Here is a 16022-nt window from a genome sequence, read left to right as displayed (position 1 = left end):
TCGAAGATAAAACTAAACCAAACTATATTATATTAAATTTACTCTAAAGCGTAATAATCTTAACTTGTTTAAGTGTATCACAGTATAGTCATTAATTAACTGCAATCAGCATTAACAAAAGTATAATACTAGAACAGCTAAAGCTATTTATAAGAAAATTAGTATTTAGTAAAAGTGAAAAATGCTGATATTATAGTATTATATAGTTATAACAATTTATAGGACGTGTGTGTATGTCACATAAAATAAACATATATTTTCCTTTAGTAGGATGCACATGATGATGTATTAAAAGGTAGAAGTTAAAAGATACTACAGAAATATTTTAATCGCCTTGTTTATTATACTTCCATCTTTACTTCTATTTTTTTTCGACATAAAACATTCACATACATTATTATACATCAAACAACGTTTTTGTGCATTACAATAACACATAGTAAAACATTATTGTATTTCTATTAAGGGAATTCTCTTTGGATATTTAGTTTTTCTTTCATTATACTTACGACATAATTATTTTTATAAATTAACATCTATTTTTGATTTTAACAATCAAGATATATTACATTCAGTATAATATTATTAATCATTTGGCGATCTTATGTAATACCATATCCATATCACGTAATAACTTACTATTATTTTTTCAACTAATCAGTCGTAGATCCTTCATATGTGGATCCAATGTAACTTTCCACTAATTAAATCTAAATAAATTATATGATACAAAATCTATTATATGACCTGTTGTTACATATGCGGCATATGGGTAATAAGATATTTACAATATAAACATTTGGACTTAGTTACTCTTGTTTTACTCTACACATCCGTAGCACAGCCATCCTGAAAACCATCCTCGGAGGGCCTCGTGATAGTGAGGACTCGTTTAAGCGCCGACACTGGTGGAAGTACAGGCGGAGCACGCTGCCAGACTCTTAATGTACGTGCTCCGCCTACCGGCAAACCATAATCGGCCGGATACTGAACGTCCACTGAACCCGCATTAGCTGCGGCCATTGCATGTGATCGAGGAAATGTGCGACTCATATAACCCAGTTCTTCGTGAGATCCGTTAACACTACTATTTTCAATTATTGGCGTTCGATCATTGTAATAGGCCGGAATAGCTGAACTTATCGCACGTGCTAAGTTATTTGCTTGATTCATTTTAATCTGGTCCCAAAGACCTGAAGGATACAAAGAATCGGAGCCCTCGCGAGCATATTCTCCACTTCCTGGACGGTTAACAGTATCTGGTCTTGTATCATTAATAAGATCTGGGTTTATTCCTCCCGATATAGTAGGAGAAACTACAACAGGTCCACCAGTTGTAACTAAACTTCCACGACCTTCATAGTGATTTGTAGTGTAAGGAATATCATTAGATCTCGGCGGTTTCAACACTGGATTGCACTTAGTTTCATCATAATGTGGTGACTCTTGTCTATTAGTTAAAACAGCCACATGCGGTCTATCAGTCACAGTTGGGTGGACCTCGTTACCAGACACAACTCTATCTAATGTATTTGGTGTTTTACTTTCACAAGTAGGTGTCGGGCGAAATCTAACGAATGTTAATAGTAAACCTAATGAAATTACTACTATAACCAAGAATAGCGCAGCCCCAAGGCTCGCTATTTGAGCGCTTCCTAGTGAAGCCATTCCTACTGCGGTTTGAGTTAAATATACAGTAAAGTTAGCTTCTGCGCTTCCCCCTTTATTTTCGGCAACACAGTAAAATTCAATTGAACCTGATTCTTGGGTGTTCGTCAAAATAAGCGTTGACTTCTTCTTAATATCTCCTGATTCGAATGTGTAAATTCTTTGATGAGAGTTAAAATTTGTCCCATTTTGTAATAATCTACCGTTCCAATACCAATTAATATTTGCACTTGGTACAGCTTCTGTTCTACAAACAACTGTGGCGTTTCCACCGATAGATGCCTCTACATACCTATTAATAGGCAAAATTTCTGGTTTACAAGCAAATTCGTCAAGAGCTAGCTCAGAAAATGGTTTATTTGCTAACCGAGTGGGTAAAGAGCAACTAGGAGTAGAAAATAGTTTATGATTCGATAGCCATATCTTAAGATCCCGAAGTCTGCAGTCACAATTCCATGGATTATCCGACAAATCAATAACTCTTAATTTTTCTAATTTTTCCAATGAGCTCAAGGGAAGGTCTCGAAGATTATTCCCATTTAACTTCAAGGATTCTAAAGATTTTAAGTTTCTAAATACATCAGGTGCGATATCCCTTATGTCGCAACTCGATAAATCAAATCTTACAATGTTACCGAGGTTATTAAGGGCCTCTGAGTGAATTTTCAAAATAGGATTATTAGCGAGCGTGAGATCTCTAAGAGACGGGGCATCTTTGAAGCTATTGGAAGGTATTTGAGTAAGTAAATTATGGGAAAGGTCTAACTCAACTAAATTAGTCAGACCCTTAAACGCTCGTTCATTTATTTGACCTATGTTACAACTACGAAGATATACCCGCTGCAGATTAACAAGTCCAGTCCTTGCAAAAGCTTCTTGGGGAAGAATTTGTAGATTATTTCCAGAGAGATCAAGTACTTGTGTTGCAGGATCCACTAGTTCAGGTACTGTAATAAGTGCTCGTTCCACACACTCTACAGTCTGTTTTCCTCCTTTCCATTTGCACGCACACACTGCAGGACACGATCCAGAAGGAGCAATTCCGGCCAAAATTGTTTTAAACAATGCCACAATCACTAACACTAGTAATAACTTCATTTTGAAATTATTAAAAAAAATACAATATTGTTACAACATGACAATAAACGTTTATTATGTTTTCACTTAGCACATCTGTCAAAATGGAACTGCGTCTATACAGTTATACCGTATCACATCACTACTCGAGAAAGTTGGCGAGCGACACATGACGACACAGTGTCCGCTCACAACGGCTGTAAGTTGACTGAGGGAGAGAGAATGTCTGAATCAAAAGTGTTCGACGCATGCGCGTCTGTGGTACCCCGCGCCCCGCTCTGCGGCTTATCCATGGCCGCCGTGTTGAGTAGCCCTACTCGGCATGCTGTAAGAATTCCAATAGTGTAATTTTCTACCTGGCTGTGGCCGCTGCCGACAGTCCCACTCGCCAGCCTGTCACGTTCATTCATAAATACCTTAGCCCGTATGGCACCGGGAGCGATATTTTTAATACAAGCCAAGAATGTAACAATGCCACGCTCACCCGCCTCCGGCACGCAAACCGCTTCAATTGTTACACCATACAATTTTTTGTTAAGACCACGTTGGGACTTGGGACACTCTCAGGTATAAATAGACAATAAAATATCGTAGACAGCGGCAGGTAAAAGCAAAAACAGAACAGGATGTGTGACAAAGCCTTTTTGAAAATAAACTTCATTCATAGTTCCCCTAAGCTTTACGTTTCCAGATTATTTTGTTTTATCAGTTACCGGTTTCTGCAAAAAAAATATTCATTCATACTTATGCCAATATAAATTAAAATACGTTTTTTATCAATAATAAAATTTTGATCGTCGAAACTTATTCATAAGCTATATCGATGAAGCTTTTTATTAAAACATAATTAAAGTTAAATTATCATAAAATTATAATTCCGATTTATATCCTTGAAGCATAAATTGAAGTTAGGTATTTATGTTTAAAAAAATTCACGCGTTATACAAACATTACATTACATTTTACATGTATTAGTACGATATAATATATAGATTTTTTTTTTCATTTAAAATATGTTTGCCATTAAAACTAAATAACACGTTTATTTTAATCTATACAAATAAATAAAATTGGAATGTCTGTTTGTAATGTTAAAATAACCGTTTTTTACTAAATTCATATTGATGTATTCACGGTACATATACCAAAATAACATTTTTTTTCAATCTTTGTCTGTCTGTCTGTTTGTTCCTGCTAATCTCTGAAACGGCTGGACCGATTTTGACGGGACTTTCACTAGCAATAGCTGATGTAAATAAGGAGTTACTTATGCTACTTTTTATTATTTTAGAAATTTAATTATTTTATAACACTGCGAACTGAGCAATAACTTTTTTGTTAAATTCCACGCGGACGAAGTCGCGGGGCACAGCTAGCAAATGATATAAAAAATAATATAAAACTACTTTACACTTTCATTATCCTCGTTTTTTATGCTACGACTAGCCCGTTGGTGCAGTTTGTAGTAACCCTGTTTTCTGCCGGGGTTTGTGGGTTCGATGCCCGCTTCTATTATGGGTGTGATATATGTATTTATTTATATAATATAATTATTGTTTATATGTATTTATCTAAAAAAAATATAGCTATATCCCAAGCATTAAGTACCTTACCGTAGGAACAGACGACCGTGTGCGTATTTTATTGATATTATTATATTATACTAGCTGACCCGGCGAACTTCGTATCGCCTAACACAAACTTTATCGTATGGTATTAAAGTTCAAATTGACTTTTAAGTATTATCACAAATCTTTTATATGGGAGTATAGAAAAGTGTTGTTTTTAGACTTTTTCAGGAAATTTAATTTTTTTTTTTTGAATTTTTCTCTCCGTAAGAACCATCCTCGTACTTCAAGGAATATTTTAAAAAAAAATTAGCGAAATCGGTCCAACCGTTCTCGAGTTTTGCGCTTAGCAACACATTCAGCGACTCATTTTTATATTATAGATTGATGCTTTTAATATAATCTCTCTGTCTTAAGTATATTATGACGATTTTGTAAAATATGTAGAAAAAGAGCCATGTGGGCACGCGGCTGGCACGCTCCGGCTCATCACCAGCTGCCCTTGCACCTGGGGTCTGGTCGTGTGTGCCGCCTGACATCCACATGTCACGATAATATGGCTTCCAAACGTTAATAGCTTTTTACGTGTAAACGACAGATTCGATCGATATTAATTGATTAATGTACCTACTAATAATTTACTACAGACTCAAATTCTTACCTAATAAATACGGCGTACAAGCACGTATACCTAAAAACTCAGCCTAAAAAATATATGAAAAATGAATGACAAATTTAATGATGCGATCTGATAACAAGCTATCAATTGTCTCTCTAAATAAATAAATTATTTTTTAATGCTTTGTCAACACACTCACTTCATCACTTCACACCACTTATATTTCTTTATGTATGTGTACATGTAGTCACGTAAAGTATTCATTAGATAAATATTAAATAGTCAAAGTCCTAGAATTTCTAACAACAGGAATTTTATACAATTTATATAAAATAGAAAAAATAATAATTGATATTGTGCTCTGATATCGGTAGTTAAGTAAAAGCATAAAGATTAATTTAAATAAACAATTTGGGCGTTAAAATTCGTCAAAGTTATGACTCATAGGAACGGACTTGATTACATAGACGTCAAGCTATGTGTCATGAATTCGAAAGCTAACGCCGATGAAACCGCGTGGGTTGTGTAGTCAATTATCTATATTTATAACAGTAATTATCGTTTCATAAAGCAGAATTTTATTTCACTTGCTGGTAAATATAAGTGGTTGACATTTTGAACCGTTATGTTACTAAAAAAGGTTAGAATAATAAAATTGGAAGTACTTTTTATTGTGATGTAAAAGTCGCTTCAGCCTGTAATATCCCACTACTGGGCATAGGCCTCTTTCCCCATGTAGGAGAAGGATCAAAGCTTAATCCACCACGCTGCTCCAATGCGGGTTGGCGGATATACCTATATCCCTACTATGAGTAACGATCGCTATCAGGTCTTCATGATAACAACCAGGACCGACGGTTTAACGTGATCTCCGAGGCACGGTGGGGACACCCATAAGGACTGCACAAACACCCAGACCACGGCAAACACCTGTATGGCTAATACAAATGTTTGTCATGTGCATCGAAAGCGCAACCGGCACAATCCATGGCTGTGACCGTTGCGCTAACGCGGCGTCATATAAAAGTGTACACAATTTATTTATATAAACATAACTATGTAAACATTTGTTTAAAATAGAAGCAGAGTATCCCAAATAGCCTTACTGCAATTAGTCGTGTACATAGCTATCTGTAGATAAACATTTATATTTTATTATTTTAATATTTATATAATATAAATATAAACATTTATATGTTAATATAAATATAATAATGATATATTCATATAAATATTTTTATTATTAGTTTATACAAAATTGTTATCAATTATAAAATATGTCGAGCTTGGTGACTCGTACCTACTTCGTTTTGCGACAATCTTTTTGCTGTAGATTTCAAGTTTATTTACTCGTTCCTAAAGTCTCTACCCAAAGGCAGCCAACCACAAGTTAACGTATTTTGAAAATTATGCGTTCAACCAACATACTATTCAATGTTAAATTTATCTTCATTCAATGTCCTGATGGTAACTAACTTTTATCAATAAGTGTATTAATGTTTCACAATTAATAATAAGTAGTGCTGAAAAATCACTTTCCAATTTTTAATTAATAATAATATATAATTAATATAATTTTTTTTATGTCACTAGGTCGGCAAACAAGCGTACGGCTCACCTGGTGGTAAAAGATTACCGTAGCCTATAGACGCTTGCAACACCAGAAGCATCGCAAGCGCGTTGCCGACCCTATAACCAATCCCCAGGACCAGGAACACAATACTGCTTGAAAACAGTATTATTTTGCTGTGATCTTCTGTAAGGTCGAGGTACTACCCGAGTCGGGCTGCTCCATATTTTGAGCAGGAAATTCCTGCTGTGCCCTACCTCAGTTACTAATTCAGTTATTCAACTAATTCTATATTTCACTCAACTTCCCGGATATATAAATAGATTATATACATTGTTAATATTTACGTATTACTTACCATAGTCAACATGAGCGGGTGAAGCAATCCATAAACGCTTTTTCTTCCAACTTGTTTTACAAATGTTGCTGATTGATTCCGTCTTTAAGATCCCACTTCTGGACATAGTCTTCTTTCTCCGTGTAGGATAGGGGTTGAAACTTATTTCATTACGCTGCTCTACTGCGGAATGACGGATATATACGGATACTTTGAGTAACGATCAAGTGTCTATGATAAAAACCGGGACGGACAGCTTAAAGTGACAGACACTCAGACTGGAAACTATTTGTACAAATACAAATATCCATCCTGAGCGGGAATCGAACCCGTAACCGCCAGAGTTTAGCCGTCGCGCATGCGCACACATCCACAACGATGTCTCAAATCCGAAATTATGCTGACTGAAAGCACACTATCACGAAAATATAGGAATAACATAGCTTTATACTGGTGAAAGAATTTGTAAAATCGATTTAGCAGTTCCAAAAAGTTGGTCATACAATTGATACAAATCTATAAACAAACTTGCAAACCTTATATATCTATTGACAGTGTTGCTATATCTAATGCCAGTTGATTATTTTAAATTGTATTTATTGTTTAAATTTCGTATTAGTCTGAAATATAATCCTCTCTATAATATATCAAAGATAAATCAAAACAAACCATTCATAATTCATATTTATAAAACATAGGTTTATTTGAATATACGAAACAGTTGGATGATCTCAAGCAACGTTATAAATATGTTGATAACATCGATCGAAACGGAAGCGTCGTCGTGTAAATTAAAATCTTTCGTCCGTATTCATTTAAGCGCCGACAGCGACGTTCGACAGCGCTCTTACCAATATTACCCACAAATTAGTAAAGCAGTGAATGTATTTTGCGTTTCAGTATTCAGTTGCATTTTTAAAAGCGCTAAATGGCCCTGTCAAGTAAATTTACATCACTACTTTTATTTTTAAAGTTCCGTATGGAATAGGTGTATTGTTTCACATTAAAATGTTTGTTTTACAAGCGTTTGAAGTTCTAATAGTCGGTTCTATGTTTGAAAGTTCTAATTACAAACTTACTAAACGAACTAGTAATCTAAATAATAATTAGAATTTTTAAAATATTCATACAATGGATTGAAAGATTTTTAAGTAGAGTTTAGTGGGTAATTGTCAATTTCATAAAAATACTACATGTATTGTACACCCACACTAAAATTGAAATTAAACGATCTTTCTGAATTATAAAATTCTGTAATGCGAAAAAAAATTTACATTAAAAAGAGACAAATTGGAAATTTTCCATTTCGTACTGTCGGATAATTCTGTAATCAAGATTAATGATCGTTATCAACTGTTTACGATAATGTCGAGGACTGAGGGCTTTGTGATTGCGCTGTCCGTGGCACGGTGACCAACAAGAATAAAATAAAAACGCTGTTTATGTGTGAATCTTATCCCTGACTGTCGCTGCTAGTGGAACTGTTATCACAACGTAGTTAATTTTATTATATATATATATAATTATATTAATCGTATTATTTACGCTACTCATATGTTTTTAATAAACTTGAAAATTATTTTGCATGGAAACTTCTTCAACCTTAAAGTTACTTTACATTGCGATAAATGAGTATCAAAATTAAATTATTTCCTGGCAGGCAACATTGGTCTCAGCACAATAAGTTCTCAGTCGGTTTTTTCTCAGGCAATTAAACGAATGTAACGTCAGCAATATAATTAATACATGGGTCCAGGCGTCCCAATTTAATGGTTATGAACTAGTTCCGGCGGCTTGTTCGCAACTTCACAGTTTACGGTACGCTTAATGACGAATTTAAACTATGTACTCGGTCAACATATGTAAGTTCTTCCGTCTATTCATAAATGTCCATCTAATACAGAGATAGGGAATACAATGAGCAGATTAGAAAAGTAATGTGTTGTGTTAACGGTACATTGTTTGGCCAGCTGTTGTTTATTAATGATTAGGTATATTTTACAGGTACAATTTTTAGGAGATAATTTATAAAATTCAAGGCTTTAGCTAATTTCACTTATAATAGTTGACTTGTTTATTGTTTTAAATACTTTATGGTACAATTATTTGAGCACATTAAGTAAACGATGAATTTTAAACTACATTTAATTTAGTCAAATTTGATAGCTTCAAGTTGTCTGAAATATAATAAAAAGAAATAATATAAATATACTAGCTGACTCGGCAAACGCTGTCTTGCCGCTAAACGCTATTTAAAAATAGGGGTTGGTGGTAGAACGGTAAAAATTTAGGATTGTATCTATTTTTCAACGCCAAATCATATTAAAATAAAAAATAAATAATTTATCTAAAAATTTAAAAAATATATTTAGGGGTGAACTACCCTTAACAATTAGGGGGATGAAAAATAGATGTTGTTCGATTCTCAGACCTACCCGATATGCACACAAAATTTCATGAGAATCGGTCAAGCTGTTTCGGAGGAGTTTAACTACAAACACCGCGACACGAATATTTTTCATACCGATTAAGATTTCAATCATCGAAAAGTCATTAAAAAACGATTACTATTATAATTTAGTTACCAAATTTAATTTCAGAAACAAACTGTCTCTGTAAAACATACCTTAATCATTACGAGCTATTATAACTCGATTTTACAATAAAGCGAGTATGATTGAAATTACGTTAGATAATTACAAATATATTATTAAATAATCACGTACAAATTACCATAAATAAATATTTATTGTTTAATTTTATTATCATTCAAATGTACTTACTTTTAATTAATTAGTGATACGAGTGTCTCTCTTTATCCTTTGTAAATAAATCACCTGGGATCGACACCTTAAAAGTCATATACAGGTAACAAGAAAAGAATCTTATCGACCGTAATAAATAAACTGCAGTCGAAGCCGCCCAAATTAATTTCTTTGTTTTTAACGACGGGCAACCACGATAAGGATCTGACGGCTGGAGTCCCAAATCCATTAAAGCTTAATAATGACTTCTGAATGTTGGCGCATGCTATGGTAATCTTTAAAAGATCTTTGGACCACTCACCTATTTTAGATGCGATGGCAAACAGGAAAGTACACTCAAAACTTTGACACTGGAATAATTTATAAAGTACTGTTTTTTAATACATTTTTAATTTAAAAATATTCGTTAAGTATAAGAAAATTAATTATATACGTGATCATTTGTTTTTAGATTTAATATTTCATAACGACGAAGATAAAGAACAATTTAGTTATAAGAACTTCATGTTCATTTATAATTAATATTTTATTAAGATAAATATGTTTTAATTAGGTCACCGCATAAACGCAATTAGTTTTACTTAATGTATATTAATGTATGTTAATGTATATTAATGTGTATACATAAAGTGATAAAAAAGAGAATGAAGACACCATTGTGGCAGTCTTATTGCTTATTAATCATTTCTTCCAGACATAGTATTAGACAATATAGAGATGAAATCAGCAGAAAGCGTTACATAAAATACAAATATACTTATACATATATAGACATACATATGTGCACATAAAAAATATACAATATACAAACATAAATACAAATTAATGGTTTAGTTTTAATAATTATGTATAGGAAGCATGCAAACAAAAACTCCACCTCTTTGCGCAGCCAATAAAATTTTCAGCAATTGCGTCAAAATGTTAAATCAATTTCAGTACCTGCGCAAACTGAGAAAATAATTTATCTTATAATTTCTTTATAATTCTATTTCAGTTCTTTGGTAGCTCGTGCAATGATATCACTTATTAAAATTAAAACCATAGTCTAACTTCGACCATTCCGCCTCGGCGTGACGTCGCATTTACCCGTATTAGCAGAGTTTTACATAATTTCACACTCATCTTATTGCCTTCATTTCAATCATAATATTTAAAAAATATATATTTCTATTTTTGTATATAAATGCCTAAAACAGAACACTACACACTTTATTTGTGAGTCATACTTTAGTAGTCAAAAATATTACGACATTATGATTCAATTTTCAATAATGACTGTACATCTTCTATTATCTCAATACTAGCTGTGCCCGCGACTTCGTCCGGTTGGAATTTAACAAAAAAGTTATTTTTCAGTTCGCAGAGTTATAAAATAAATAAAATAAGCCTTAATATAAAAATAGCCTTAGTTACTCCTTACTTCATCTATCTAAAATAAAAATAGCCTCAGTTACTCCTTACTACATCAGCTATCTGCCTGTGAAAGTCCGTTCAAAATCAGTCCAGCCATTTCAGAGATTAGCCGGAACAAACAGACAGACAGACAGACAGGCAGGCAAATATTTTAAATAAAAAATATTATTTTGGTATATGTACCGTGGATGTATTCCATATGCATTTAGTAAGAAGCGGTTATTTTAATATTTCGAACAGACTCCAATTTATTTATTTGTATAGATGTATAAATTACGTGTTACGTTGTTCATCCTAAACGTGACTCCTAAACTACTTAACCATTTTTAATTAAATTTCCATCTTGAAAGATAGGCTATATTTTACTTTGATATATGTAATTATTATATTTAAGGGAAAAAAAATAAGGCGATACGAAGTTTGTCTGGTCAGCTAGCATAAAATAATTTTCAATCATTAAGATGGGTTTTGTTTGAGAAAGAACACAAACATCAAACATACAAATTCCCTAAAACGATGTTTTCTGCGCGACACAATTTATTAAAATAACAAACGTAATAATCGTTTTAAATAGCAAACCCACGAATCGGGCTATCACATTTTATGCTTAATAAAATATATTACGGGGATTAAACCCTTCCGACTGTATTGTTTTATTATAACATAAAAGCCGTGAAAACTCTTATCAAAAGAATATAATCATGTAGAATATAAGGTCCTTTCTAGAAATATGAGTTTAATTATCCTGACTGAAGTGAATTCTTTTTATTTTCTTTGAGTTTTAATTATAATAAAATTTTACATTAATATTTAAAATATTCGAATTGCTAATTTTGTTAATTATGAATATACCTATTGTATATGCTAACTTTAATTTTATTAGCAAGAATAAAAAAATAGATGTTAAAACAGAATTTAATTACGTTTCATATTCTACATCTCTACAATTGTCAAGTACTCTTAACGATGTTCTTAATGATTTTACTTACCTAACCTTAATTAAATAATGCAAATTAAAAAAACTCTCACGACGTACGAATAATAAATTTGTTATGAATAATATAATAAATTCATAAAAGTTAGTTTTAATAATTATAAACGTTGTATATGCGTAGAAAAATACTCGTATTCGGTGCAAAAAAGCTCTTTAAATTTCGTAGTACCTACAGCAGGGAACAAAATCAACATTCTTTTGCTAACCTCACCTTTTTATAATCCCGTATTCACTTCCTGTACTTTGTTGCTGCTCGCTAAGGAATGACAAATGAAACAAGATTTAAATACATAACCAGAGTTATATTCGATGTTGATTTCGATGCAGACACCAAGATTTTCGTGAAATGTTTGTTATTCGAAAAAAAAACTTATGCGTATAATATTTTTAAAATGTTCATTTTAACTTCTCTTGCTATTTAATAAGTATCCCATATGAACATACTTAATTATATGCCATGAGCAAAGTATATATATACAAATACTTATTTGTTCAACCCTAGTGTCCACTCCTTGAGCAGAGATAGGTACACTGGCACGCAGGTACCTGTGATTAAACGAAGATCCCTGGTCTTGTTCTATACGCAAGAGGAAAAGAAAATATTGTTGGATCAAGCATGATGAGGAATCAGTGAGGGTCGCGCGTCAATACTATTCATGAAACATAGGGGCAGACCTTCTCATCTTTGTCCATAGTACAGAGAACAACAACGTGCGGATAAGTGGCAGTAACTAGGCATACGAACACCTGTTTCTACTACGTCAACACGAAGAGTAGTTAGGTATATTACTAATAAATTCCTAAAACCTTAACTCAAAATTAGCCACATCCACATAATTTTTTTTAAAGTATGAGTCGTTAACTTAAAAAAAACAAGCATTGAAAAGCAATGCGATTTTAAATTATTTATAGTGCTAAAATACTTTTACATTTTAAACATTTTCCCTGGAGCTTCATGGACACAAAAAGAGCATTATGCATTTTGCAAGGCTAGTTTTGACCACTCGAGAATATCCAAATTGTTCGCATTTACATTTATTTTTTACACCAAATTTATACGGAAATGTAACCAGTGTGTATACAAATACAATTTTTATTGCGTCCTTGTTTTCACATTCGGCAAAGTCAGAAAAATGGTAATTTTTTTTCCTATTTTATTTAACTTTGGTTTTTTTCAGTAGGTACTTTTTTATCATCAAATAATTACTTTCATCGGTTTAAGTAAATCATTATATATTCTTCCACTGTAAAATTATATACAACACATTTATCGTTCCCAGGTAACAGTGAAAAGTCCACGTCATTTGGAACGTTTTACACTAGATCAAAGGTTCATCATCATCATTAATCAATTTTTTATACATATTTCTTAGTCTTGACGCCGTCGTTAGCACAACAGTTACAGCTCTGGTTTGTGGCTGTTGCATTGGTGGTTGCAGGTTCGATCCCCGCACATGGCAAACATTTGTATTGACCATACAGATGTTTGCCGTGGTCTGGATGTTGGTGCAGTCCTTGTGGGTCTTCCCGCCGTGCCTCAGAGAGCATGGTGGATTAAGCTCTGATCCTTCTCCTACATGAGGAGAGACGCCCAGCAGTGTGATATTACAGCCTGAAGTGTTCTTAGTCTTCACAAAACATGACGTATTGTATTTTTATATTTGAATGATGACGTTTGTTGGAACTGAAATCAATTTGGACAAAATTCGATCGAAATATTTTTCTTGTAGGTACTTATACCATAAACCATTTGAACTATTTGTATTTTATACTTTATCTACTATATTTTATATATTGTTCTTTATTATATTAAAATAGTTCAACAATAATATAACACACGTTTTCTCTCTTTGAAATATATATTGAATATAAAAATGCCTCGAATACCAAATTGGAAAGAAGTGTCTCAGCATTGCAACGTCAGCGATTGTATTTTTGCATCTAGGTTGGTCTTCTTTTCCCCGTATCTACTTTACGTAAAATCGATGTTATATCAATGATATCATCAACGGCTATGAATACGTTCAAAATATTTTCTTCTATCATAGCTGTTGTCCTCTCTAAATTTAATAATTATACGTCTATTAACATATACATTTATATTTACGCCAGCTATCTGAAGGTTTCTTGTGTAAGACCGGTAGTTGAGAAGTTAAAAAAAACGTTCTGACAAATAACTTCAATTATTTCTTAATTTTTAGGGTTTCGTACCTCAAAAGGAAAAAATGGAACAATAGGATCAATGGAAATATAGGATCACTTTTTTGTCCGTCTATCAAGACCCTTTTTCTAAGGAACGCGTGGAGATTTTAAGCCGAAATTCATATCAAATACTCAAGTCTACTGTCCCTTAGAGCTGTGAACAAATCAAACTTCTAAGCAAACGCAATCAAAAGATACAACCGTTTATGCTACAAATTTTCGACACTCGCAAGGGAATCAAAACCTACAGAGTACTTCCCGTAAACTCAAAACCTTGAAATTTGGTACGAAGCAACGTCTTACGAGGATAACACAGATAAAAGAAAAATTGCGAAAAGCATAAATTGTACATCATATAATAATAAAAAAATATTAATTTTGTTTGTGCTGAATCCTCGTTGCGCGAGTCCGACTCGCACTTGGCCGGCTATTTATTTATGATTAAATACCACCAATTTATAATTATATAATACTTATAATTACATATTTAAAATTGTATATAGTTTTTAAATTATATATACTCTTATATACATATAGAAGAAAGTAAGAAGGTTCTCTAAAGTAAGCTTCTTAATATTATATTGTATAAGTATACGCGTATTTAATGTATTCGTTGTGGTCAGAACAAAGTTTGTACCTATATGTATATGAAAATTCATAGAAAAAATCTATTTACGGGTTTTAATTTAAATTTCGTGGGACAACTACCTGTTACATAGGTATATATTTTTAAAAATAATTTTTAACAAAAAAAAAACCGACTTGAAAAGGAAACTAAAAAGTGAAAAATAAATTTACTTAGTACAAAGTAATTCGTATTTTGATTGAATTAATCAGAAATGATTAAATAAATATTTTATAATTTTGAAGTCGGTGCCAAGTAAAACAATAACTACTCTAGTATCTACTCATAAGTTGTATTTAGTTTTCTTTCATAATTTGTTTCATTGACTATTAGATTGAATACTGTTATTATTCTGTTATTGTTTTGACATATCTAATAATATTTTTTGTACTTGTTTGTTGTGTGTGTGTTGTTTGTATTTGTTATTGTAGCCAGGTTGTTGTAGTATTTACTTGGCACCAACTTCAAAAGTATAAAATATTTATTTATCGCAGAGTATGAATACGGAACGTCAAGTGTTTGACTTGGGTGTATTCAGATAATGTCAGTTGTCAATTATTAGCTGTTAGAGTAGTGGGGTGATCGACGCGCCACCTAGCACATCGTTCCATAGTCACCTACCCTCATTTATTATATTACTCGAGTTATTCTGACGTGTACTAAACAAACGGTGCAACCGCCGCTAAGGTAGTCTTGGCTCTGGCTTAGCACGATACACTTGTTGTATCCTGCTAGTAGCTTAACCTAGACTCATTCAATAATTAATTTGTGTAAACGAATTAATTGTTATCTATTACGATTAATTTGGCTAGGCGGGACGTATAACTCGAGCAGTGAAGGTGAGCGTTGATGCGCATCTCAAAGGGGGCCTCCTTAAACCTACACCTAGGTCGCAAGTCCTAGGCACTGCTCTGAGTTACTCCCTCTGCCACACGATGGACTCGGTACCCGCACGGTGAACCGTGAATCCATCGAATGCTAAGAAGTTAGTCTTCGCCCCCTTAACTAATAACTACCCGCCTTCCGTACTGCGTTACCTTTCTGTTAACTGATTCCTGTGTTATAATAATTTGGTGATATCATTGAATTGTGTTTATTTGTTGAGTCAACATTACCCACTTATGCCCACAGTAGACTGAGTGAGTACTCTGAGATCATGAGAAAGAGAAATATACCTTCAAGCC

The 16022-nt window shown here is 33.0% G+C and overlaps 1 protein-coding gene across 1 annotated transcript; it reads right to left on the bottom strand.

The window, feature by feature from the left end:
* Nucleotides 1–321: 321 nt before the first annotated feature.
* Nucleotides 322–2766, bottom strand: LOC123655607 (leucine-rich repeat-containing protein 24). The gene has a single exon (XM_045591371.1). It carries the CDS (start codon nucleotides 2764–2766, stop codon nucleotides 826–828), a length of 1941 nt encoding a protein of 646 aa, XP_045447327.1. The 3' UTR covers nucleotides 322–825.
* Nucleotides 2767–16022: the final 13256 nt, after the last annotated feature.

Source organism: Melitaea cinxia, chromosome 8 (assembly GCF_905220565.1).
Source record: "Melitaea cinxia chromosome 8, ilMelCinx1.1, whole genome shotgun sequence".
Taxonomy (NCBI): domain Eukaryota; kingdom Metazoa; phylum Arthropoda; class Insecta; order Lepidoptera; family Nymphalidae; genus Melitaea; species Melitaea cinxia.
This window is presented reverse-complemented; position numbering and strand designations above follow the sequence as displayed.